The sequence below is a fragment of the Lipophrys pholis genome (assembly GCF_963383615.2).
Source record: "Lipophrys pholis genome assembly, chromosome: 2".
Lineage (NCBI taxonomy): Eukaryota > Metazoa > Chordata > Actinopteri > Blenniiformes > Blenniidae > Lipophrys > Lipophrys pholis.
The window spans coordinates 23,087,519-23,115,156 of record NC_137636.1 but is presented as its reverse complement, the minus strand read 5'-3'; the positions used below and the strand labels follow the sequence as shown (position 1 = coordinate 23,115,156).

Here is a 27,638-nt window from a genome sequence, read left to right as displayed (position 1 = left end):
GGCCAATTTTAAGTTTGTTTAGAGGAATAATTCATTTGACAAACCCTATTTTATTTGATGACATGTTATATTTGGACTTACAATCCTGTTGTACATCAACGCAATCATCTAGTGTTCCTCTTGATCTCTTTCTGTGTATAAGCAGTAAATAGCATCTGCATTTTAAATTGCATTGAAGATCTGGGTCGGACTCTTCATGCTGGCTGACTTATTTTCCAGAATCTGCATTTGAAAAATCATTTTGTGTTGCAACTCATATGCTAACATACAGCCAGAAAAAAACTTACAATTTATTCAAATTAATGTTTTGAAAAGCTGCAGAAAAACCTGTGTGGCTTAATGTATTCCTGACATATTTTCTTTTCAAAACTATCTTTGTCTGTAACTATGCCACAATGGCAGATTGAAGCACATGATGTTTATTATACTAATGGAAATGTGTTCATACAGTTGTATAAAGGTCACCATGTAGGGTAAACTAATGACCTCTTTGTTTCCCTGACTGAGCAATTTCTACATCATTCAATCTTGCCCCAAGCCAAAAATCAAACCAGGGATATGCTTGTTGGCCACTTGGAAGAACTGTTCGACTGCTGTTCGTTAGTTTTCTTTATATGTTATGAACTGTTTTTGCACATCAATGTATTTTGAAAGAAGGGAGATGGTGAAAATGAAATGTGTGAATTTATCATTGTTCATGTTAAATGATTCAACAATTTCTTTATCTTCAAAGCTCCTGCACAGACTCAGGGATTGAATGTAGCTACGACGTCAACTGTGAGTACATATAAAGCTGTGTGATTATAATTTCATAGGAATTTCAAGATCGTATCAAAGATGTAGATACAAGTGTTTTGCATTTATTGTAGGATTAAAAATTTAATGTTTCTTATCTGCAGCATGTACATGCGTTGTCAGTGGGAAACACTACTACTATGGAGAAATCATATATAACACAACAGATGGGGTGCAGAAATGCATAACAGCGAGCTGTGGAGCGAATGAAACTATAACAAGAGATGTATATGAATGTGCAATTTCCACAACTTCAGTCCCTACAACTACCCCCTTTACATTTACCACAGGTGAGGACATTTTTCATGAATTAATGACTGTAGAATGTTAATATTTTGATAAAAAGAATTACTTTCTTTTGTCAGTTGATTAAGTGTCAAATGTCTTCATCTGTGTCACAGAGGGAATGACCATAACACAAATCACAACTCCAACAACGGTAGAATCAACAACAGTTACGGAGGGAATGACACAGGGTTCCACTCAAAAAACCAGGACTACTCAGGAAATTACAACCAAATCAAAAGAAACCACAACAAACGCACTAGAGGAGACCACAACGGCCCAAGAAACAACAGTTGTGACATCCACACCCAGTGTCACCACCAAAACAACTGAAGGCCCTGGCACCACCACAAAGGGAACTACAGCCACACCTGAAGAAACAACCACTGCAGAAGTCACAACTGTCACAATTAAATCCACTACAGAAGAAACTACTGGCCCTGTAACCACTTCAACTACTAGTGTTGTTGAAACCACAACAAGCGCACCAGAGGAGTCCACAACGGTCCAAGAAACAACAGTTGTGACATCCACACCCAGTGTCAGCACCAAAACAACTGAAGGCCCTGGCACCACCACAAAGGGAACTACAGCCACACCTGAAGAAACAACCACTGCAGAAGTCACAACTGTCACAAGTAAATCCACCACAGCAGAAACTACTGGCCCTGTAACCACTTCAACTACTAGTGTTGTTGAAACCACAACAAGCGCACCAGAGGAGACCACAACGGCCCAAGAAACAACAGTTGTGACATCCACACCCAGTGTCACCACTAAAACAACTGAAGGCCCTGGCACCACCACAAAGGGAACTACAGCCACACCTGAAGAAACAACCACTGCAGAAGTCACAACTGTCACAATTAAATCCACTGCAGCAGAAACTACTGGCCCTGTAACCACTTCAACTACTAGTGTTGTTGAAACCACAACAAGCGCACCAGAGGAGTCCACAACGGTCCAAGAAACAACAGTTGTGACATCCACACCCAGTGTCAGCACCAAAACAACTGAAGGCCCTGGCACCACCACAAAGGGAACTACAGCCACACCTGAAGAAACAACCACTGCAGAAGTCACAACTGTCACAAGTAAATCCACTACAGCAGAAACTACTGGCCCTGTAACCACTTCAACTACTAGTGTTGTTGAAACCACAACAAGCGCACCAGAGGAGACCACAACGGCCCAAGAAACAACAGTTGTGACATCCACACCCAGTGTCACCACCAAAACAACTGAAGGCCCTGGCACCACCACAAAGGGAACTACAGCCACACCTGAAGAAACAACCACTGCAGAAGTCACAACTGTCACAATTAAATCCACCACAGCAGAAACTACTGGCCCTGTAACCACTTCAACTACTAGTGTTGTTGAAACCACAACAAGCGCACCAGAGGAGTCCACAACGGCCCAAGAAACAACAGTTGTGACATCCACTCCCAGTGTCACCACCAAAACAACTGAAGGCCCTGGCACCACCACAAAGGGAACTACAGCCACACCTGAAGAAACAACCACTGCAGAAGTCACAACTGTCACAATTAAATCCACCACAGCAGAAACTACTGGCCCTGTAACCACTTCAACTACTAGTGTTGTTGAAACCACAACAAGCGCACCAGAGGAGGCCACAACGGCCCAAGAAACAACACTTGTGACATCCACACCCAGTGTCACCACCAAAACAACTGAAGGCCCTGGCACCACCACAAAGGGAACTACAGCCACACCTGAAGAAACAACCACTGCAGAAGTCACAACTGTCACAAGTAAATCCACTACAGCAGAAACGACTGGCCCTGTAACCACTTCAACTACTAGTGTTGTTGAAACCACAACAAGCGCACCAGAGGAGTCCACAACGGCCCAAGAAACAACAGTTGTGACATCCACACCCAGTGTCACCACTAAAACAACTGAAGGCCCTGGCACCACCACAAAGGGAACTACAGCCACACCTGAAGAAACAACCACTGCAGAAGTCACAACTGTCACAATTAAATCCACTACAGAAGAAACTACTGGCCCTGTAACCACTTCAACTACTAGTGTTGTTGAAACCACAACAAGCGCACCAGAGGAGTCCACAACGGTCCAAGAAACAACAGTTGTGACATCCACACCCAGTGTCAGCACCAAAACAACTGAAGGCCCTGGCACCACCACAAAGGGAACTACAGCCACACCTGAAGAAACAACCACTGCAGAAGTCACAACTGTCTCAATTAAATCCACCACAGCAGAAACTACTGGCCCTGTAACCACTTCAACTACTAGTGTTGTTGAAACCACAACAAGCGCACCAGAGGAGTCCACAACGGCCCAAGAAACAACAGTTGTGACATCCACACCCAGTGTCACCACCAAAACAACTGAAGGCCCTGGCACCACCACAAAGGGAACTACAGCCACACCTGAAGAAACAACCACTGCAGAAGTCACAACTGTCACAAGTACATCCACTACAGCAGAAACTACTGGCCCTGTAACCACTTCAACTACTAGTGTTGTTGAAACCACAACAAGCGCACCAGAGGAGTACACAACGGCCCAAGAAACAACAGTTGTGACATCCACACCCAGTGTCACCACCAAAACAACTGAAGGCCCTGGCACCACCACAAAGGGAACTACAGCCACACCTGAAGAAACAACCACTGCAGAAGTCACAACTGTCACAAGTAAATCCACCACAGCAGAAACTACTGGCCCTGTAACCACTTCAACTACTAGTGTTGTTGAAACCACAACAAGCGCACCAGAGGAGTCCACAACGGCCCAAGAAACAACAGTTGTGACATCCACACCCAGTGTCACCACCAAAACAACTGAAGGCCCTGGCACCACCACAAAGGGAACTACAGCCACACCTGAAGAAACAACCACTGCAGAAGTCACAACTGTCACAATTAAATCCACTACAGCAGAAACTACTGGCCCTGTAACCACTTCAACTACTAGTGTTGTTGAAACCACAACAAGCGCACCAGAGGAGTCCACAACGGCCCAAGAAACAACAGTTGTGACATCCACACCCAGTGTCACCACCAAAACAACTGAAGGCCCTGGCACCACCACAAAGGGAACTACAGCCACACCTGAAGAAACAACCACTGCAGAAGTCACAACTGTCACAATTAAATCCACTACAGCAGAAACTACTGGCCCTGTAACCACTTCAACTACTAGTGTTGTTGAAACCACAACAAGCGCACCAGAGGAGACCACAACGGCCAAAGAAACAACAGTTGTGACATCCACACCCAGTGTCACCACCAAAACAACTGAAGGCCCTGGCACCACCACAAAGGGAACTACAGCCACACCTGAAGAAACAACCACTGCAGAAGTCACAACTGTCACAAGTAAATCCACTACAGCAGAAACTACTGGCCCTGTAACCACTTCAACTACTAGTGTTGTTGAAACCACAACAAGCGCACCAGAGGAGACAACAACGGCCCAAGAAACAACAGTTGTGACATCCACACCCAGTGTCACCACCAAAACAACTGAAGGCCCTGGCACCACCACAAAGGGAACTACAGCCACACCTGAAGAAACAACCATTGCAGAAGTCACAACTGTCACAAGTAAATCCACGACAGCAGAAACTACTGGCCCTGTAACCACTTCAACTACTAGTGTTGTTGAAACCACAACAAGCGCACCAGAGGAGTCCACAACGGCCCAAGAAACAACAGTTGTGACATCCACACCCAGTGTCACCACCAAAACAACTGAAGGCCCTGGCACCACCACAAAGGGAACTACAGCCACACCTGAAGAAACAACCACTGCAGAAGTCACAACTGTCACAAGTAAATCCACTACAGCAGAAACTACTGGCCCTGTAACCACTTCAACTACTAGTGTTGTTGAAACCACAACAAGCGCACCAGAGGAGACCACAACGGCCCAAGAAACAACAGTTGTGACATCCACACCCAGTGTCACCACCAAAACAACTGAAGGCCCTGGCACCACCACAAAGGGAACTACAGCCACACCTGAAGAAACAACCACTGCAGAAGTCACAACTGTCACAATTAAATCCACTACAGCAGAAACTACTGGCCCTGTAACCACTTCAACTACTAGTGTTGTTGAAACCACAACAAGCGCACCAGAGGAGACCACAACGGCCCAAGAAACAACAGTTGTGACATCCACACCCAGTGTCACCACCAAAACAACTGAAGGCCCTGGCACCACCACAAAGGGAACTACAGCCACACCTGAAGAAACAACCACTGCAGAAGTCACAACTGTCACAAGTAAATCCACTACAGCAGAAACTACTGGCCCTGTAACCACTTCAACTACTAGTGTTGTTGAAACCACAACAAGCGCACCAGAGGAGACCACAACGGCCCAAGAAACAACAGTTGTGACATCCACACCCAGTGTCACCACCAAAACAACTGAAGGCCCTGGCACCACCACAAAGGGAACTACAGCCACACCTGAAGAAACAACCACTGCAGAAGTCACAACTGTCACAATTAAATCCACTACAGCAGAAACTACTGGCCCTGTAACCACTTCAACTACTAGTGTTGTTGAAACCACAACAAGCGCACCAGAGGAGACCACAACGGCCCAAGAAACAACAGTTGGGACATCCACACCCAGTGTCACCACCAAAACAACTGAAGGCCCTGGCACCACCACAAAGGGAACTACAGCCACACCTGAAGAAACAACCACTGCAGAAGTCACAACTGTCACAAGTAAATCCACCACAGCAGAAACTACTGGCCCTGTAACCACTTCAACTACTAGTGTTGTTGAAACCACAACAAGCGCACCAGAGGAGTCCACAACGGCCCAAGAAACAACAGTTGTGACATCCACACCCAGTGTCACCACCAAAACAACTGAAGGCCCTGGCACCACCACAAAGGGAACTACAGCCACACCTGAAGAAACAACCACTGCAGAAGTCACAACTGTCACAATTAAATCCACTACAGCAGAAACTACTGGCCCTGTAACCACTTCAACTACTAGTGTTGTTGAAACCACAACAAGCGCACCAGAGGAGTCCACAACGGCCCAAGAAACAACAGTTGTGACATCCACACCCAGTGTCACCACCAAAACAACTGAAGGCCCTGGCACCACCACAAAGGGAACTACAGCCACACCTGAAGAAACAACCACTGCAGAAGTCACAACTGTCACAAGTAAATCCACTACAGCAGAAACTACTGGCCCTGTAACCACTTCAACTACTAGTGTTGTTGAAACCACAACAAGCGCACCAGAGGAGTCCACAACGGCCCAAGAAACAACAGTTGTGACTTCCACACCCAGTGTCACCACCAAAACAACTGAAGGCCCTGGCACCACCACAAAGGGAACTACAGCCACACCGCAAGAAACAACCACTGCAGAAGTCACAACTGTCACAAGTAAATCCACTACAGCAGAAACTACTGGCCCTGTAACCACTTCAACTACTAGTGTTGTTGAAACCACAACAAGCGCACCAGAGGAGACCACAACGGCCCAAGAAACAACAGTTGTGACATCCACACCCAGTGTCACCACCAAAACAACTGAAGGCCCTGGCACCACCACAAAGGGAACTACAGCCACACCTGAAGAAACAACCACTGCAGAAGTCACAACTGTCACAAGTAAATCCACTACAGCAGAAACTACTGGCCCTGTAACCACTTCAACTACTAGTGTTGTTGAAACCACAACAAGCGCACCAGAGGAGACCACAACGGCCCAAGAAACAACAGTTGTGACATCCACACCCAGTGTCACCACCAAAACAACTGAAGGCCCTGGCACCACCACAAAGGGAACTACAGCCACACCTGAAGAAACAACCACTGCAGAAGTCACAACTGTCACAATTAAATCCACTACAGCAGAAACTACTGGCCCTGTAACCACTTCAACTACTAGTGTTGTTGAAACCACAACAAACGCACCAGAGGAGACCACAACGGCCCCAGAAACAACAGTTGTGACATCCACACCCAGTGTCACCACCAAAACAACTGAAGGCCCTGGCACCACCACAAAGGGAACTACAGCCACACCTGAAGAAACAACCACTGCAGAAGTCACAACTGTCACAATTAAATCCACTGCAGCAGAAACTACTGGCCCTGTAACCACTTCAACTACTAGTGTTGTTGAAACCACAACAAGCGCACCAGAGGAGTCCACAACGGTCCAAGAAACAACAGTTGTGACATCCACACCCAGTGTCACCACCAAAACAACTGAAGGCCCTGGCACCACCACAAAGGGAACTACAGCCACACCTGAAGAAACAACCACTGCAGAAGTCACAACTGTCACAAGTAAATCCACTACAGCAGAAACTACTGGCCCTGTAACCACTTCAACTACTAGTGTTGTTGAAACCACAACAAGCGCACCAGAGGAGTCCACAACGGCCCAAGAAACAACAGTTGTGACTTCCACACCCAGTGTCACCACCAAAACAACTGAAGGCCCTGGCACCACCACAAAGGGAACTACAGCCACACCGCAAGAAACAACCACTGCAGAAGTCACAACTGTCACAAGTAAATCCACTACAGCAGAAACTACTGGCCCTGTAACCACTTCAACTACTAGTGTTGTTGAAACCACAACAAGCGCACCAGAGGAGACCACAACGGCCCAAGAAACAACAGTTGTGACATCCACACCCAGTGTCACCACCAAAACAACTGAAGGCCCTGGCACCACCACAAAGGGAACTACAGCCACACCTGAAGAAACAACCACTGCAGAAGTCACAACTGTCACAAGTAAATCCACTACAGCAGAAACTACTGGCCCTGTAACCACTTCAACTACTAGTGTTGTTGAAACCACAACAAGCGCACCAGAGGAGACCACAACGGCCCAAGAAACAACAGTTGTGACATCCACACCCAGTGTCACCACCAAAACAACTGAAGGCCCTGGCACCACCACAAAGGGAACTACAGCCACACCTGAAGAAACAACCACTGCAGAAGTCACAACTGTCACAATTAAATCCACTACAGCAGAAACTACTGGCCCTGTAACCACTTCAACTACTAGTGTTGTTGAAACCACAACAAACGCACCAGAGGAGACCACAACGGCCCCAGAAACAACAGTTGTGACATCCACACCCAGTGTCACCACCAAAACAACTGAAGGCCCTGGCACCACCACAAAGGGAACTACAGCCACACCTGAAGAAACAACCACTGCAGAAGTCACAACTGTCACAATTAAATCCACTGCAGCAGAAACTACTGGCCCTGTAACCACTTCAACTACTAGTGTTGTTGAAACCACAACAAGCGCACCAGAGGAGTCCACAACGGTCCAAGAAACAACAGTTGTGACATCCACACCCAGTGTCACCACCAAAACAACTGAAGGCCCTGGCACCACCACAAAGGGAACTACAGCCACACCTGAAGAAACAACCACTGCAGAAGTCACAACTGTCACAAGTAAATCCACCACAGCAGAAACTACTGGCCCTGTAACCACTTCAACTACTAGTGTTGTTGAAACCACAACAAGCGCACCAGAGGAGACCACAACGGCCCAAGAAACAACAATTGTGACATCCACACCCAGTGTCACCACCAAAACAACTGAAGGCCCTGGCACCACCACAAAGGGAACTACAGCCACACCTGAAGAAACAACCACTGCAGAAGTCACAACTGTCACAAGTAAATCCACTACAGCAGAAACTACTGGCCCTGTAACCACTTCAACTACTAGTGTTGTTGAAACCACAACAAGCGCACCAGAGGAGTCCACAACGGCCCAAGAAACAACAGTTGTGACATCCACACCCAGTGTCACCACCAAAACAACTGAAGGCCCTGGCACCACCACAAAGGGAACTACAGCCACACCTGAAGAAACAACCACTGCAGAAGTCACAACTGTCACAAGTAAATCCACTCCTCCAGAAACTACTGGCCCTGTAACCACTTCAACTACTAGTGTTGTTGAAACCACAACAAACGCACCAGAGGAGACCACAACGGCCCAAGAAACAACAGTTGTGACTTCCACACCCAGTGTCATTACCAAAACAACTGAAGGCCCTGGCACCACCACAAAGGGAACTACAGCCACACCTGAAGAAACAACCACTGCAGAAGTCACAACTGTCACAATTAAATCCACTACAGCAGAAACTACTGGCCCTGTAACCACTTCAACTACTAGTGTTGTTGAAACCACAACAAGCGCACCAGAGGAGACCACAACGGCCCAAGAAACAACAGTTGTGACATCCACACCCAGTGTCACCACCAAAACAACTGAAGGCCCTGGCACCACCACAAAGGGAACTACAGCCACACCTGAAGAAACAACCACAGCAGAAGTCACAACTGTCACAATTAAATCCACTGCAGCAGAAACTACTGGCCCTGTAACCACTTCAACTACTAGTGTTGTTGAAACCACAACAAGCGCACCAGAGGAGTCCACAACGGTCCAAGAAACAACAGTTGTGACATCCACACCCAGTGTCACCACCAAAACAACTGAAGGCCCTGGCACCACCACAAAGGGAACTACAGCCACACCTGAAGAAACAACCACTGCAGAAGTCACAACTGTCACAAGTAAATCCACCACAGCAGAAACTACTGGCCCTGTAACCACTTCAACTACTAGTGTTGTTGAAACCACAACAAGCGCACCAGAGGAGACCACAACGGCCCAAGAAACAACAGTTGTGACATCCACACCCAGTGTCACCACCAAAACAACTGAAGGCCCTGGCACCACCACAAAGGGAACTACAGCCACACCTGAAGAAACAACCACTGCAGAAGTCACAACTGTCACAAGTAAATCCACTACAGCAGAAACTACTGGCCCTGTAACCACTTCAACTACTAGTGTTGTTGAAACCACAACAAGCGCACCAGAGGAGTCCACAACGGCCCAAGAAACAACAGTTGTGACATCCACACCCAGTGTCACCACCAAAACAACTGAAGGCCCTGGCACCACCACAAAGGGAACTACAGCCACACCTGAAGAAACAACCACTGCAGAAGTCACAACTGTCACAAGTAAATCCACTCCTCCAGAAACTACTGGCCCTGTAACCACTTCAACTACTAGTGTTGTTGAAACCACAACAAGCGCACCAGAGGAGTCCACAACGGCCCAAGAAACAACAGTTGTGACATCCACACCCAGTGTCACCACCAAAACAACTGAAGGCCCTGGCACCACCACAAAGGGAACTACAGCCACACCTGAAGAAACAACCACTGCAGAAGTCACAACTGTCACAAGTAAATCCACTCCTCCAGAAACTACTGGCCCTGTAACCACTTCAACTACTAGTGTTGTTGAAACCACAACAAACGCACCAGAGGAGACCACAACGGCCCAAGAAACAACAGTTGTGACTTCCACACCCAGTGTCATTACCAAAACAACTGAAGGCCCTGGCACCACCACAAAGGGAACTACAGCCACACCTGAAGAAACAACCACTGCAGAAGTCACAACTGTCACAATTAAATCCACTACAGCAGAAACTACTGGCCCTGTAACCACTTCAACTACTAGTGTTGTTGAAACCACAACAAGCGCACCAGAGGAGACCACAACGGCCCAAGAAACAACAGTTGTGACATCCACACCCAGTGTCACCACCAAAACAACTGAAGGCCCTGGCACCACCACAAAGGGAACTACAGCCACACCTGAAGAAACAACCACAGCAGAAGTCACAACTGTCACAATTAAATCCACTGCAGCAGAAACTACTGGCCCTGTAACCACTTCAACTACTAGTGTTGTTGAAACCACAACAAGCGCACCAGAGGAGTCCACAACGGTCCAAGAAACAACAGTTGTGACATCCACACCCAGTGTCACCACCAAAACAACTGAAGGCCCTGGCACCACCACAAAGGGAACTACAGCCACACCTGAAGAAACAACCACTGCAGAAGTCACAACTGTCACAAGTAAATCCACTACAGCAGAAACTACTGGCCCTGTAACCACTTCAACTACTAGTGTTGTTGAAACCACAACAAACGCACCAGAGGAGTCCACAACGGCCCAAGAAACAACAGTTGTGACTTCCACACCCAGTGTCATTACCAAAACAACTGAAGGCCCTGGCACCACCACAAAGGGAACTACAGCCACACCGCAAGAAACAACCACTGCAGAAGTCACAACTGTCACAAGTAAATCCACTCCTCCAGAAACTACTGGCCCTGTAACCACTTCAACTACTAGTGTTGTTGAAACCACAACAAGCGCACCAGAGGAGACCACAACGGCCCAAGAAACAACAGTTGTGACATCCACACCCAGTGTCACCACCAAAACAACTGAAGGCCCTGGCACCACCACAAAGGGAACTACAGCCACACCTGAAGAAACAACCACTGCAGAAGTCACAACTGTCACAAGTAAATCCACGACAGCAGAAACTACTGGCCCTGTAACCACTTCAACTACTAGTGTTGTTGAAACCACAACAAACGCACCAGAGGAGACCACAACGGCCCAAGAAACAACAGTTGTGACATCCACACCCAGTGTCACCACCAAAACAACTGAAGGCCCTGGCACCACCACAAAGGGAACTACAGCCACACCTGAAGAAACAACCACTGCAGAAGTCACAACTGTCACAATTAAATCCACTGCAGCAGAAACTACTGGCCCTGTAACCACTTCAACTACTAGTGTTGTTGAAACCACAACAAGCGCACCAGAGGAGACCACAACGGCCCAAGAAACAACAGTTGTGACATCCACACCCAGTGTCACCACCAAAACAACTGAAGGCCCTGGCACCACCACAAAGGGAACTACTGCCACACCTGAAGAAACAACCACTGCAGAAGTCACAACCAGCAAAAGTAAACCCTCAACAGTGGTATCTACTGTCCCTGTAATGACATCATCTACGAGTATTGTAAAAAATACAACACTTGTTGTAGTCACTGGCCCTACACAGTTCACAACTCCTTCTACAAATACGCAGTTTTTAGAACTCAACACTACTGTTGCATCAACTCCAGTTACAACAGGAATAACTCTCGGTGCCACAACTTCCATTGGTCCCATAACAAAGACACTTCCTGGGACTACCACTGTTTACCAACCAAGAACAAGTACTGTTGCCACCACAGCCTCAACTGTCTGTTCTTGTCTCTACAATGGAACTTCATATCTCCGTGGTAGGTTACATTTAATTTTCTCCCTTTTCTTTAATTAATTATTTAATTTGGATCTTATTTGGACTTTCTTTGGGTTGTTTTGATATCCTCACCCAAAATGTTAAATTCTGTACCTTTTGGACATCCATATCAAAGCTTTTTATGATTCCAATCATGTCCTTTTCAACAATAGTTTTGCCTACCAAAATTGTTGCTGATTATTCTTGAATCTTCAGATATTCAATTTTGGCAGTTGTGTAACTGTTGTCAAAGTGTGTTGTCTTCTGATCTAAAGGGACAGTGTCATAGATTCCATGGACATGACACTCCTTCCCAACTTGTGCATTTCAGAGGTTGAGAACACTGCATGATAAACATTACAACTGGTGTATGACAGTGCATGTGCATGGGTGAATATGTCAGTTTAGAGCACTTTTTAACCACACTTAAAGTGATGGGAATGTACTTCACAAAAATTACCATTCTGAAATTGTCTGATTAATTTGATAGAAGTGAATCTGCTTCAAAGTACGGAAATCCTAGGGTTAATCCTGAACTCACTTCAATAAAAGAAAATCCTAATTTGTGACATAAGGCCGAGGTTGATTTGTGGCAACATGTTTGTTCACATCTACATGCTGTGTTTTACACAGACTCACGTTTGACTATGGGAGATTTGGAATATTGAGCATGAAGAACATAGCCCTATATATATATTGTTTTATAGAAGTCTATGATGAAGAGCCTGCTACTCTGCTGAAGGATAGGTTAGTGTGTGGTGAGCTCTGGAGTCGTACCACACACTATCAGATCAAATTGAGGAAGGTCTCGTGCGATCTGTCTTTTGTGATCATCAAGTGCGTGTTCTCTAAATCTGTGAAGATTTTAAAAATCCGGTAGTGTGTTCCAAGCTTAAACCATTTCATTATGCTTTAGGGCACACTGGCATGCTTTGGTTTTGCATCTTCCTCCTATTTAACCTGGGCCCCATTCAGTTTCATCTTGTGGTGATGTTTAATAGTTGGATAGAGTTCCCTTGATTATAAGAAATGGAGATGTGTAAGATATTTCATAGTTATGACTGTGTATGTTTCAAGCTGTGGTTTTACTGCAGAAATGTTCCATCAGTGCCAGGAACCACAAAGTTGGTGGCTTTTGACAGCTGGAACATTTTGTTCCCGAAAAAGTTCCTGGTGTTTGGGAAAAGGAAGGATTGGATCGGTTTAGAAACCTTGTGGGTGTGATGTGCAGTGATAAACATCTCTTGCTCAATGACCACTCATACCATATTTCACCCAACATATAAAAAAAAACAGGTGATTGCAGGTGATGAAGGATTGTAGCATTTCTGGTGTTTCGGTTCTGCATTTCAATTCAATTGTTGTCTTAATCAACCCATTTACAATGCAGTAAAGCACCATCAAATACATCCACCATAATCACAATCCTTCAGACAAAGATGGCATTGTTATGGTGTGATTTTCTTCATCTTTTTACTGAAGCTTCCTGGCCCCTCAGTTGCAATGCATTTACATTCATTGCTTTTCCCTACATCATGAGCCTGATTGCCATGATATGTGTGGGATTTCTAAGTCATAGTAGAAATGCAAAACACAACAAGCACAGAAACGTTCAGCTCGTTGAGAAGCACCTGGATCTAAATGTCCAAGATACTTTTGATTGAAATACAGTTTTAGATTAGTGTTGAGACATTTTCAGCATAAGTTCAAACAGAAGTTCTCTCGCCAATGTTTGCACCACCATGCGGCAGTAAGTGAAACAGCAATTTTATGAGTTTATATTCTGCTCCATCTTTGATCCATTGGTTTGTTTCACATCATCAAATGATTTTGGCAAAGTGACATGACTTTGCTGTTGTCCTTTGGACTTGTCTCGTCTCTTAGTAATTACAACTGTTCCTGAAGTGTCAGTTTGGTGCACTAAATCCTTGCCATTTCTGTTTTTTGCAGGAGACAAGGTGTACAACTTCACTGATGGGTTAGGATGGTGTTACGTTGCACATTGCAATGCTTCTTGCGAAGTTGAGGCCATACCCTTCGATTGCCCAACAACATCGACTCCCAGAACAACTGCACTTCCTACCACTATACCATTAAGCACCACCACACAGTCAAGACCAAGTTCTCCACTCACAACAATTCCTACCTTCACCCCTACAACAAAAGATTGTACCGATGTGTCTCCCCCGAGAGAGGTGATTTAAGAACAGATGCTATTTTTATTGGGATTTTAAAACAATAGAAGGAACCTCGACCATGATTGTCATGTAATGATGGTGGAAAAGTATTTGGTCAATGCAACTGCATTGAAATGTATAAAAAAAAAAATTCTTAAACAGTTTTTGATGCATCTCTATAATTCCTGTTTGACGGACCGCCTCTACATATATTTTCAGAATGGAGAATCCTGGAAGGATAACAATTGCCAAACATCAACCTGCACCAACGGAAACATCACAAAGACAAATACCACATGTCCCTCCACAAAAGAAGTCATCTGTGCCAATGGTCGCAAATCGGTCAAGGTGTATGATGATGAGGGATGTTGCTTTAAATACGATTGTCCATGTAAGGCTTTTTTTTTTCTTTTCCTGCAGATAGTTTCTGTCAGTGTGCTACAATCATATTGACATTCTGAAAGAAATGCTTGCTGAAGGGCGCCAGTGTTGTGCATCCAACAAAATGTTAAGAGAAAACAAGATGTATATAGAAAACATATTTTTGGGGAGTTTTGCTGTATGTTGCAGAATACTCACTATATCATTTCTGCCTGAAACAAGTTGGCAACCATTATACAAAAAAAAAGTTGTGAATGTATTGATAGCAAATGTTCAATACAAATCCATATCAAGAGGGATTATTACTGTGGCAAATCTTGAAAAACTAAATATGCGCTTGCTATCTAGTAAAAATTCCACCCATAGCTTCTTTATTTTTCTTTATCCTGCAGGTTCATGCCATGTCTCGGGTGCGTCTAATTACAACACATTTGATGGGAAACTATACAACTTCAACGAGAAGTGCTCCTACTATCTGGTCAAGGAGATCCAAACGAAGTACAACCTGACTATTATCTTGCACAATAACTGTTACGGTTCAGACGTCCCATTCTGTCGAAAGGCCTTCAATGTTATTTACAAGGACAATGACATTGTGTTGATGCAGCAGAACACTTCAGGAACACTAAAAATTGTGGTAAGCAATTAAAAAATCTATGTTTTCGTGTTACAATTTCACAACGTTGATCGTTTCGAGAGCGTTTGTTTAAAGGTTCAATGTGTATGATTTAGTGGGATCTAACAATGAGTTTACAGATTGGTAAATCATGTAAATGTCCACACATCATGTCACCTACAGCTACTGCAAAATTTCCAATCTTGTGTGGTTGCATATTTCATACCACTTTAGTCAGCTTCACACAGATCGTCTCACACATTCACAGCGACAGACATACTTAAGTATTTCAGTGTGCATGTGTCGAACATTGGAATCCAGAGCGCTGACAAACACAGAACAGGGGAGAACATACTCCACTCAGAAAGATTTATAAGCTCAGAATTCAACTGAAGTCTGGTTAGTGTGAAGTTTGAAGGGTAACCAAACACCGCAGTACAACATGTGACCAATATCTTAAAAATATACTTAATGAAACTCTGCAATATTTGCAGGACCGTTCAGTTTCATCTTTCGATTTGCAATTTTTTACCATCAAAAACACAAAGTAGACTGACTTGAAGTTATTATTTTTTGCACTGTGGAAGTCACACTCAAACATACTGTTTATACTGTATTCTCGCCTTGTGCCGAGGATGCCAACCACTATGCCACTGTACATTGTAGACATATCAACACAACAAGTGTTATGTCAGGTCAGTTTTACTCCAGGGTTGATGCGTCTATGCAAGCTACTTTACCATCACATTTCTGGCATTTTCTCATGCAAAGGCTGGGTGCAGAAGTAGTAGAGGGCTGTGCGTACAGAGCTCAATGGGCTCTAAACTCACCGTAGTCATGATGCACAATTCTCATACTGCTACAATCTTGAGCTCACTGCTTTAACAGCATTTACATCGCTGATATACCCACCAGAAGTGGATGCTGCTGGCCGAGTTGCAGCATCAGTCTTTCAATAATATATAGCATTCATAAGCACACAAACACATTGCATGCTGATTATTAAACCATGTTTACTCATTCTACTGCAAGAGGCCACTACAAGTCAAGTACACTGCTGCTGTGGACACAATCAAGCAAACCCAAATGTATAAGTCATATCAAAGGTCACATTAGTTGTTGATGTTATAAAAAGACAAAGACAGTAAAAGACAAGATTACTGGTAAAAATAACTAACACCTCTGACCTTTACATCCATCCATCTACCATCTATACCGCTTCATCCAGTTCAGGGTCATGCTGCGCTGGAGTCAATCCCAGTTTATTATGTTCAAGGACAGGATACACCCTGGCCAGGTCACCGGTCCATCATAGGACAAACACAGCGAGGCAGACAACCACACACACTCACATTCACACCTCGGGGCAATTGAGGGTCACCAATTAACCTCACATGCATGATTTTGGACTGTGGGAGGAAAACAGTGTACCTGGAGGAAACCCACACACACAAAGGGAGAACATGCAAGCTCAACACAGAAAGGCCTGGCCGGTAATTGAACCTGGACCTTCTCGAGGTGAGCGCGCAAACCACTGCGCCACCGTGCAGCCTTGACCTTTACTTGGCCAGTCAATTAGTAACAAAATCAGCATATGCTTGATAGTACAGCTTCATTCGCCACTTGCCCTAAAGTCTGAATCCTACACACTGACGCTTTTATAGTTCATCAGTATTATGGCCAGTGGTACATCTGGTGTTGTTCTTAGTTTCTACTCTTTTCTGATGTCATTTCTTCTCATTTTCCTACAGGTGACGCGCAATAATGAAACCATCTACCAAGAGTTTTCGAACAGTGACGTGCTAATAACTAGTACAAATATGGTGATGACCTTAAAAATCCCAGACATTGAAACAACAGTGACCTACAGGGACCTTTTCTTCAGCGTCGAGATTCCCTCTTCTCTCTTTAAAGGAAACACAGAGGGACAGTGTGGTGAGTCAGCACAACAGCCAACACATGCTTTTTAAGTCAACACTACTCAGCGACGACTCGGCCACTCACTGACTTTGAACTTGACACTTGATCAGTCATATATCATTCTTCTCAAGTCAATCGGAAAAGGTGGACAGTGGAAAGTAACGACTTACATTTACTCACGTGACTGTAATTCAGCAGGTTTTTTTTGTGTAATGGAGTTTCTGCTCAAATTCATCTTTCTGTGCTTTATTCTTTTACCTTTGGCCTTTTCTCGAAAAAACTTTTTATAGTGTGAGTGGGATGCCGGAAGATTTGTAGCCCTCATCTTCTGTTTTATATTGAATAGAATTGAACCGCTTTATTGTCATTGTACGTCACATTGAATGAAATTGCAGGGGCTGCTCCCTTTGTGCATAAATAGAAAGCGTAAAAAAAGTTGACAAATTGTACACATAGGACAAATTATAAGGCAACATGAAACAGGATTGCATATGATGGCGATATTAAAACACTGTTGTCCAAGTTCATTCACTTCTTCTTCAATCAAGTCAACAAGAGATACAATCTGTCTTTGTTTGCATGGTTTGAGTCCTAAACTGACCAGAAGTGATTCCTGAAATCGAAGCCCACCTCTTCTTTTCCAGGCACTTGTGACAACTCCCTGGCCAACGAGTGCCGCTCTCCAAATGGACAGGTAGTGAATTGCTCTGAGTCTGCAGCCCAGTGGGAGGTTCCTGGCAGCGAATGTATCCCCACCACCACCTCACCGCCCATCGGCACCACAGCACCCTCCACCTCCACCACACCACAGGAACCCTGCAAGCCTGTGATCTGCAACATCCTCACCAGCAGGTCAGAGCAACCACCAACACATTTCTGTCTTTTTTCATGTGGGATATCTGACAGGCTGCCTATTCTAAGCATTTTAGCATTTCACTCTGGGATTCATTTTTTTTTCTAAATTATTTCTATTCTGCTCTCTACCTTTGCCTGATTTGCCCTGTTGCTTTATGTGAACATTAATTGAATAAATGTAGCTGATGTGAGTGCTTTGTGGGTGCAAAGGGGACTCATTTTAACTAATTTTATCTCTATATGAATGTTTTGGGGCTGTGGTAGGCTGCAGAAGAAATATATGATTAAACTGATCATTATTCAATTTAATCCGACTTTATCTCTATCGTGCCAAATACAACACGGCCATTTTACAGAGAAATACCAAACAATTCATGGTAGATTATGAGAAAAGAAATATTGATTTCGCTGAAGGCATTAGCACAGTGCAGTGTTTGACATGCCAAGAACAAATATGTTAGGATTTATGGGTCTGTGTGTGTTTTTGGTGAAGCATGTGGTGCACACAAGACAAGCATTACTAATTCAACCCCTTATAGTGCACTGTCTAAAATACTAGAGAATTTAACCTCAAGGCATTGTTTTATACTTCAAAACTTCAATTAGTATGAAGTATAATGTCCTGCAAAGTGGTAAAAATAACAACATCGCACATAATAAGTATTTCTAATTGAAAATAGGTTTAAGCTTCCTTGAAAGAATGCCAATATTATTGAGCGTCAAGTTCTAGATTACAATCTGTCATTACAAAAAAAGCACATTAAATATGACTTACTAGAAGAAAGAAACAATAAACCTATCACACGATATTGGAAATCTGTTTTTAAAAGACATATTACAGCCACAGAGTTCAACTGGCATCAGTTGAGGTTAACATGATGAATATATAACGTCGGTATAACATCATAGTGAGGTTGAGTCTTTCACAGATTAGGAGGGGGTCACTACCTTTTAAAATATTGTGCAGGAATATTGTACAAATTAATGAAGAAAATATTTGGTAAAAAACATGAATTGAAGTTTAAACTGTGGGAGGATGAGCCCACCCTTGCTGAGTTTGAACCACTCTGAGCATATTTATTAACAGCTTTTGGGATCTGTAGAAGAACAAAAGTGTCACTTGTACTAATTAGCTCAGACATGTGAAACTCATGGCTCCACATGAGGAAAATGCAAATAAATAATCACATTCAAACTACATGAATTCAATTCAAGGTAATTTACTGCTTCTCAGTCATTCAAACTTTGGCCTACAGGTAGACAATATGACCCTTTTGTTGCCCTCACCAGGATCAAAAGTTACTCCTGACTGACTTAAATGCTTTAGATTTGAAATATTTATTCATATATATGCTCCAAATGTTTTAACCGTTACACTTTGCACTAAAGTTTTTATTATAGCTGTAATTTGACTCCATTCAGACAATATAATTTCCCCTTCATTCTTTTGATCATTATATATTGTAAAATATTAGCAGGTAACCGTGATCCTGACCCACCCACCCCACCTCATTGTTCTTCATGTTCAACTTATTTCATTTATTGGCACATTTAAAGATGTTTACGTCTTTCCAGTCATTCCCTGTGAGTGGAATTGTATCCCTGACACACTGCTTTCTCCTCTGTAGCTTGTTTAAACAATGCCACACATACGTGGCTCCGGGAAAGTTCAAGACAATGTGTGAGTCAGACACTTGTAATGGTGAAAACACGTGCTCCAGCCTTGAGGCTTACGCCACCGTGTGCGCCAGTGCAGGAGTTTGCATTGATTGGAGGAACAGTACCAACGGCCTGTGTGGTGAGTTATATGTTGCTAACAGTCGACTGTGACTCTGCAGCTATTAGATTCATTACAAAGTGTATACATTTTTATATATTTTTTTTTGTATTGCAGAACACAAATGTTCCAGTGATAAAGTGTACAAGGCCTGTGGACCGTCTGTACAGCCTACATGTAACGAGAGGTGAAAGTTTTAAGAATAGCAGATATTTTCATGTGTTCATCTTCGGCTGTTTTAGTTGATGCCGGTGGCAAGACAAAGTGTTGAAACTGGTTATAAATCTGCTCTGCATGTTATTGACATTTATATTCAAACACTGTGTGTTCAAACTAATATCAGGGAAACTATTCTGAACATAGTTAATATAATCAAAGGGTGTTGCCTCATGCCCTCAAGGCTTAGCTGATTTTTCTATTTGAATGAGACCCTGAAGCACTAATGACTGGTGTGGAAGCTGATCTTAGGGCACCTACTGATTGTGTCTCACTCAAACTATCCGTTGAGCATGTTTGCCTTCATGAATGTGAAATATCAGGTGTGTTTCCCAGATTGTGCAAAATACTGGGAGGAGTTTATGCTAAGTCGTTAATATAAACTGGCCAATGTGATTTAAAACGTCATAAAACATTGACATTGAGAGGGTTTTGCTAACAAGCTGAGGCCTCGTTTACATGTGAAAACACATTGTTTTTGCATATTCGTTTTTAAAAACGTGGATCATTTAGGTGATAGCCCAATGGATGGAGGTTTAACAGACTCTCCTAAAGGACAGTGTCCACCACCTGCAGATCAGTGTAAGTTTATTGCTGCAGTTTTAGACATTATTAGACATTGAAGTAAGTTTGACGCAAAAAGGAAAATCCGCCTTCGGAATAGATCCAGTCAGACCTGAATCCACACTGCTCAGCACAGCCACAAGATTCACGTCTTTCTTGCCTCTGTAGTTATCTAAAACATACAAATGGATTGTTGGAATTGATAATTCACAATAACAAAATGTATTTGTAGGTAGTATTTAATATTATTCAGTGGGAACAATTCCCAGTAAGTCCATTTCTCTCATCAGGTACAGCAACAAATCCACGGTAAATGAGGCAGGAACTGAAGACACCAAGGAGGGCTGCTTCTGCCCTGAAGGCACCATCCTGTTTAACAAAGTCCAAGACACATGTGTTGCCTTCTGTGGTGAGACTCAATGCAAAAATGAACACAAAGAACTTTCAACCTTTCCAAGCATAGTGACAGCCACTTCTGTTTGTTTGGCTTTCAGGCTGTGTCGGGCCCACAGGAGAACCCAAACAAGTGAGAACTCTGACTATTATCTTTCTGTACACTTATAAAACATGAGCTGTGCGTCTAACACACTTTGTTCCTGTTCACCAGCCTGGCGATATATGGCAAAGCGAGTGCAGCACGTGCGAGTGTAACAATCAATCCATGAGTGTGGTGTGTAAGCCATATGAGTGCGTATTGCCGCTGCCTCCCGACTGCAGCATGCCCGGCTATCAGCTCGTCAAGAAAAGAGAGAAGTGCTGCCCAGTAGAAACATGTGGTCAGTTGCTGAGTCAGAACTGTGTACACCTGTCGTTCTCATGTAAACTTCTCTATCCTGATTGTGTCCCAAGCTCAGGTATAATTACTCTGGCCAAGGAAAACAGGGTATCCAGGTTAAAGCTTGCACAATAACAAACCAAGTCAGTCTCGAAAGTCATATTACGTCATGTTGAAGCATCACAAACTTCACAAGTTAACTTGAAGCATTGTTTAACCGTCAAACACATTTTAGTTCAGGGGCCACATACGGTCATATTTTTACAAACTCACCCTGACAGCAAGGCTTTGAAGCGAATGCTAGTTTGCTGTCTTTTATGGCAGCATTACCAAAATCTCAGCTCGGGTTTCAGTGTTGTGTTGCGTTTGCTACTTGTAACAAATAATTTTTTTAAATCGTCTGTGTTTTTTTTTTTTTTTTAAATTCAAATTTGCTTGGTGGTTTGTTGGCCAGATTAGAGCCTCTTTGGATTAGATCCAATTTTGGCCGACCGGCCTCATATTTGACTCCCCTTTTGTAGTGAGTGATGAAGTGTGCCAAATTGTTTGTATTAGGAATATATTCATGATCAAATCTTTAAAATAATCATCATACAAGGCCCAGAAAGTAATAAGACATTACTGTTTTGATGAACAATGAAGAAAGAAACAGCAAAAAAAAAATTGTGAGAAATTATGCACACTAACATCAGGGGTTGCTATAGCAACACAAATACACTGATAGCTGCAGCCGTACTGGTGGATTTAGAAGAAACGCTGGTCTTGAACATGAACATGACTCTGAACATGTGGTCATGTCACAAAGGGCCAATGTCGAAGTGCAATGCATTATGGAATTGATCCACTGACTGATTGGGGAGACATTCTTTGTGTGTAGAAGCTGGCACATGAATCTGATCAATTTTATTTAGTGTTCACGTAAATGGAACCATCTGATCTGAAAGAACCAGGCTGACAAACAAAGTAGTGCTGCAAACGCAGATTGGTGCACTCATGCACGCACGCACGAACGCACATCATGTACTTACCACACATAAACTGTGTGAGGGAGTCAGAGCACCCAGAAAAATCCCACACACAGCTAGACCATGCAAATTCCACCTAGAAGGGCCCCTACATCTGCAATTGAACCTGCGCTACCCACCATACCACTGTAACATACTGTGGTATGGTGGGTAGCACAGCATAGACTGCACAGCCATTGAGAAGCTCTGCAGAAATTTTAAAAGATCAACCAATCGATGTGCACATTGATGTGCAGAAGTGAATTAGATCATTTAACAGCACTAACACAATACTGGAATTTTTAAATATTGTTAGCTAAAAAGAAATAAAAAAAATGTTAATTTTTGTTTTATATAATAATCAAAACACTTTAAAATGTCCAAAATAACCAGCAATGACGTCTTTAAAGTCAGGCACTGGTTTATTTCCCCCAAAACTCAAACAAACCAAAGACAAGCTCCTGTTTTGGTAAGAAAAACTAAACAGAAGCACAGATCGAACATATCTGTGTTCCAGTTCAGTGATCAGACTGACTGCATGACAGAGGTGTGTGTGTATCAACAGTGTGTTTTCCATATTAACTGTTCTATATTAAAACATTTCAACATCTCCATTTTCAGAGAGTACTAATAGACTGTCAATCTTTGTTTCCTACAGAATGCAATGTAAAGTTGTGTCCTACTCCCGTCACCTGCCCGTTGGGCTTCACTCTCAAAGTTACTCCAACCTCCTGCTGCCCAATCTACACGTGTGGTACGTGACTGATGCATGGACTGTTTTGTTTTTTAGTGTGACTCAAAGACTGGATCTGTGTGATTTTTGTATCAAACAAGTGAAAGAAGTCAGCTTTTGAGACAAATCCTGGTCAAACATTCCCTGTTGTGGTATTGAAGGTCAAAGTCATGCTATTCAGACAAATTGTATTATCACAAGTTGAGTTTGAAACCAAATACTGTCAAGAAATGGGGGTCCACAATGAGGAGGAGCAGTAGAAGCAAATATGATTAGAGGTAGAACACCACACCTCATCCAGACACTCATTCCTTTCAGAAATGTTTATCATTTTACAATTTTATCAGATTTTTAAAAAATAATAGAGCGGAGTGTCATTTGCATAGTGACTGAGATGTATGCAGGGTTGCTGGGTGTGTTTTTGTTATGGTATGCATCATTACCAACTAGCCTTGTGAAAAGTATGGGTCCTAATACTGAACCATGTGGAACACCATGGCTAACTTTAGCGTTCCAAAAAAGGGAGGAATCACTGATTAATCCAACTACTTTCTTGTTTTTCTTCATCCAGATCCTAAAGGTGTATGTGTCGGCGACATGACTGAGTTTAAGGTACACACAGTTCAAATTCTTTGTTCACACAGTCTCAGAGTGTCATCGGATTGGGGTGAGGTGTATGTTGGCTGTCACATGTTTTCCACAGACATATGAAAAAATGGCAATGGGTGTGTTTAATTCAACATCAAAAAACTGCCACGGGTGCCTTGGTATGAATCCTCGGCTTCATGCACTGGATCCTAGACATGTGATTGGATAATGATAGGGTGATATTTGTGCCTCAAATTTGTTACTGAAATACTAATGTATATTTTACCTGAAGTCTTTTAACTACATGGACATTGACGAAGTCTGCTGCATAACCATTTTAGTCAGTTTGACTTGAATGGTGTGTTTTCTAGTTTGCACGAATTCATTGTGGACACGAATGACTGAAATACTGTTCGGGGGGGGGGGGGGGGACGACGACTTGATTGAGAGCAATAATATGTAACGTGTTTCTGCAGGTTGGTGAGAAGATACCAACACCAGACAAACCTGAGGGAACAGAAGGAACAACACCTGGACAAACAACGCCTGGACAAACAAGACCTGGACAAACAACGCCTGGACAAACAACAGGGGGACAAGCAACTCCTGGACAAACAAGACCTGGACAAACAACAGGGGGACAAGAAACTCCTGGACAAACAACAGGGGGACAAGCAACTCCTGGACAAACAACTCCTGGACAAACAACACCCAGACAAACAACTCCTGGACAAACAACTATTGGACAAACAAGACCAGGACAAACAACAGGGGAACAAACAACTCCTGGACAAACAAGACCCGGACAAACAACTCCTGGACAAACAACACCAGGAGCAACCTTCAAACCGCCGGCCTGCCACGACTGTTACTGTAGCTCTGAAGTGAATCCAGCCACCAAGCTCAACGTCATCGTCTGCACCCCGAAAGTGTGCAAAAAAGAATGTCCTGCAGTAAGCTAACACACACTTTCAACACTATTAGATGAAAGCAGCCTTCTCACCTGGTTCAAACTCATTCAAATCCTCACAGTTGTCCATTTCTCTGCTCTTAAACTCATCAACTTCAGGAAAAAACTAAAAATGCTCAGTTGCTGTGTAAAATATTCCAGACACAAACTTTATTTCCATGTTCCAAATTGGACCACTGTCCGCTGCAAAACATTCAGCATTGGGACAGTGTTCCAGGAGTTACAATGAATTTTCAAAGCTTGTTGGAAATTGATCAACTGAAATGGTGGAAAAATATAACGGAATGTTACGATGGATTTGGACCCAAAACTCAAAATGTATTCACACAAAGCAAAAATCAGATAAATCTCCGCCTGTTGAAGTGCAGTTTTCTGGTTTTCTTAATCTTTCTGTATTCTCTTTGTTCCCAGGGGTATGAATATGAGATTTCACCGGATAAGTGCTGTGGATCTTGCGTTCAGAAGAGCTGCATTTATACTCCACAGAGCAACAAGACAGTGATTATCAAGGTCAGTATGAATTCATATGTTTCTTCAGGCCTGTTTTAACTGAAGCAGTTCCCCCAAAATTCAGATTCAACTTTTAGAAAGGTTTCATCTGGAAACCATTACAAAGCCAATCATATTATTTCCCAGTTCCTTTGTTTTTAGGTGCACACCTGCATCATGAGGGCATATTTTCCAAACCAGGGTGAAAGTGAAAGCAGGAGCCATGGTTTGAGAATGTAACGAAAGATGCAAAAATTTAAATTTAAGAAAATTTTGTTTTTCTGGAATATTTGTCCTGAATTTTGCTGATCTCATTTCAAGAAACGTTTTGTTTTCTCAATTAGATATTCCAGCTCCTATGGGATTAGAGTAAACCTTTCAGAAGGTACAACAATAGAATGTATGCCCAAAACAAGCCGTAAAGCAAATACAATAATATACGTGGATGATTTTATAGCATGAATCTAATATTTCTCTCCACTTATCACACGTCAATGCTGCAATTTGCTTTTTTTTTCTGATCTTGTTGTACTTTTTGTTGATTTTATATTTGTGCTCCAATTGTGTCCTCCACCCCTTTGCCTCATAGTGGTAAATACTACTAAAATAGCATGCTGTACAAATACACAGAAGTATTGCAGTTTAAAATGTAAGCACAGAGATGAAGCTATGACTGTCCTGCATCCATGCAGAGTTTATAAATGTTTGTAAAGACACAAAAAGTTGATCTTACGATAAAGACCTAGTGAGTAGTTAAGACAATGGTTGTTTCCAGGCTAATCAAACACAAAAAGAACCATCAGAACTGAGTGATGTGATATCCCTGAAATAATGAGACAGGAAAGCACATTTAATGAAAAATGTGTCCTGTATTCTCCGCTATAAGTCACACCTGAGTATAAGTCACAGCTGCCACAAAATGTGTAATGAATATTTTAAAAAACATGTAATAACTGCACCGTTTCGCAAATAGCTTTCTATATTTTCTTCTTTATCGTCAACACGGTAATAGTTTCTCTGCTTTTCTCTGTCACAAGCTTCTCAAAAACTTTAAACTCTTACTGATTGTTTTCTGCTGCACATTTGATCATTTTCGCTGTCAATTTGCTGTTTAGGTTTTTCTGTCTGACCATTTTACTTGCGCTGTGAAATACAGTAGTAATGTAGTTTTTTTTATTGCTTTACTGTAACAGCTTTCTGTTGTCATACAGTGACATCTAGAGGTCCCAGTAGGTATTACCAGTTTTTTTTTATGTGTAAATTGATTGCTTGATCAATTACACAAGAAAGAAAGGTAACTTATATTAGGGTAAATATGATAATTTCCTCCAAAAATCCCACCAAAACCAAGAAATATAACCTAACATAGAGGCAAACTTGGAATTATTCACATTAACTATGTCCAGTGAGCAAAGTTGATTTCAAATGTCATTTGGCTGTGTAGTGTCATTACAAGAAGGATGAAACATCTCCTGCTGCTTGTGTTCACACAGATCAACGAAACATATAAATCCCCCGATGACCCCTGTATGGTGTACCGCTGTGTGGAGAGGGAGGGACAGTTCGTCACGGAGATAAAGATACAGACTTGTCCTGATTTCAACCAATTGGACTGCGAGCCGGTGAGTTGGTGAGACCTCCGGGGTTCAGAACACTGACCCCCTCATTTCCTGTCTAACATTCTGTCCTCCTCCTCCAGGGCACGGAGACCACTGACGCTGCGGGATGCTGCAGAAGCTGTAAGCTCAAGCCGACACGTGGACTCCAGGACAAACACTGTGCTCTGTCGGTAACAGCTGTCTTGTGTTTCAGGTAAGATCCGCAGCGTCTGTGAGAGGACGACGAAGCAGACAGTTATCAAGGTGGAGGACTGCATAAGCGTGGGACCGGTCCCCATCTCATCGTGCAGCGGACACTGCGGAAGCTCGTCAAAGTTAGTGCATGGTCATTTATCTTCTCCCCAAATTGTTGCGCACAACACGCTTCTTCTCAAACAACCTGCATTTCATTTTGTGTTGAAGCAATATGTTGATAACGTGAATCACCATCCTGGTCAATTTCAATAGAAAGATACAAGAATAGCTACAAAGCCGCTCGTTTCCTTCTAGTTAATTAAATAAATACAGTAAATACCATCTTAGAGATACGGTATATAACATCGGTCTGCTTTGGCTCCCTAAAGCTTTCACCAAATGATTTATTAGACTTTTTATGTCATTTATGATTTTGTTGTCCAGCAAACATTTATTTCGCAGCTCGAGAGCAGATAATGATT

At 43.0% G+C, this 27,638-nt stretch overlaps 1 protein-coding gene across 1 annotated transcript in view; it reads left to right on the top strand.

The window, feature by feature from the left end:
- LOC308106463 (uncharacterized protein) overlaps positions 1-27,638 on the top strand; it is a 51,603-nt gene that overhangs the window by 22,175 nt on the left and 1,790 nt on the right. Inside the window, exons 28-47 of the mRNA XM_080458225.1 lie at positions 734-777; positions 900-1,085; positions 1,197-12,299; positions 14,249-14,493; positions 14,695-14,866; positions 15,249-15,493; positions 17,224-17,407; positions 18,037-18,244; positions 19,876-20,045; positions 20,142-20,211; positions 21,095-21,213; positions 21,299-21,330; positions 21,412-21,580; positions 23,242-23,337; positions 23,888-23,928; positions 24,381-24,857; positions 25,286-25,384; positions 26,857-26,985; positions 27,063-27,102; positions 27,176-27,296. Of these exons, the coding sequence (XP_080314351.1) occupies positions 734-777; positions 900-1,085; positions 1,197-12,299; positions 14,249-14,493; positions 14,695-14,866; positions 15,249-15,493; positions 17,224-17,407; positions 18,037-18,244; positions 19,876-20,045; positions 20,142-20,211; positions 21,095-21,213; positions 21,299-21,330; positions 21,412-21,580; positions 23,242-23,337; positions 23,888-23,928; positions 24,381-24,857; positions 25,286-25,384; positions 26,857-26,985; positions 27,063-27,102; positions 27,176-27,296 (13,950 nt within the window). The remainder of the gene's footprint in view (positions 1-733; positions 778-899; positions 1,086-1,196; positions 12,300-14,248; positions 14,494-14,694; positions 14,867-15,248; positions 15,494-17,223; positions 17,408-18,036; positions 18,245-19,875; positions 20,046-20,141; positions 20,212-21,094; positions 21,214-21,298; positions 21,331-21,411; positions 21,581-23,241; positions 23,338-23,887; positions 23,929-24,380; positions 24,858-25,285; positions 25,385-26,856; positions 26,986-27,062; positions 27,103-27,175; positions 27,297-27,638) is intronic.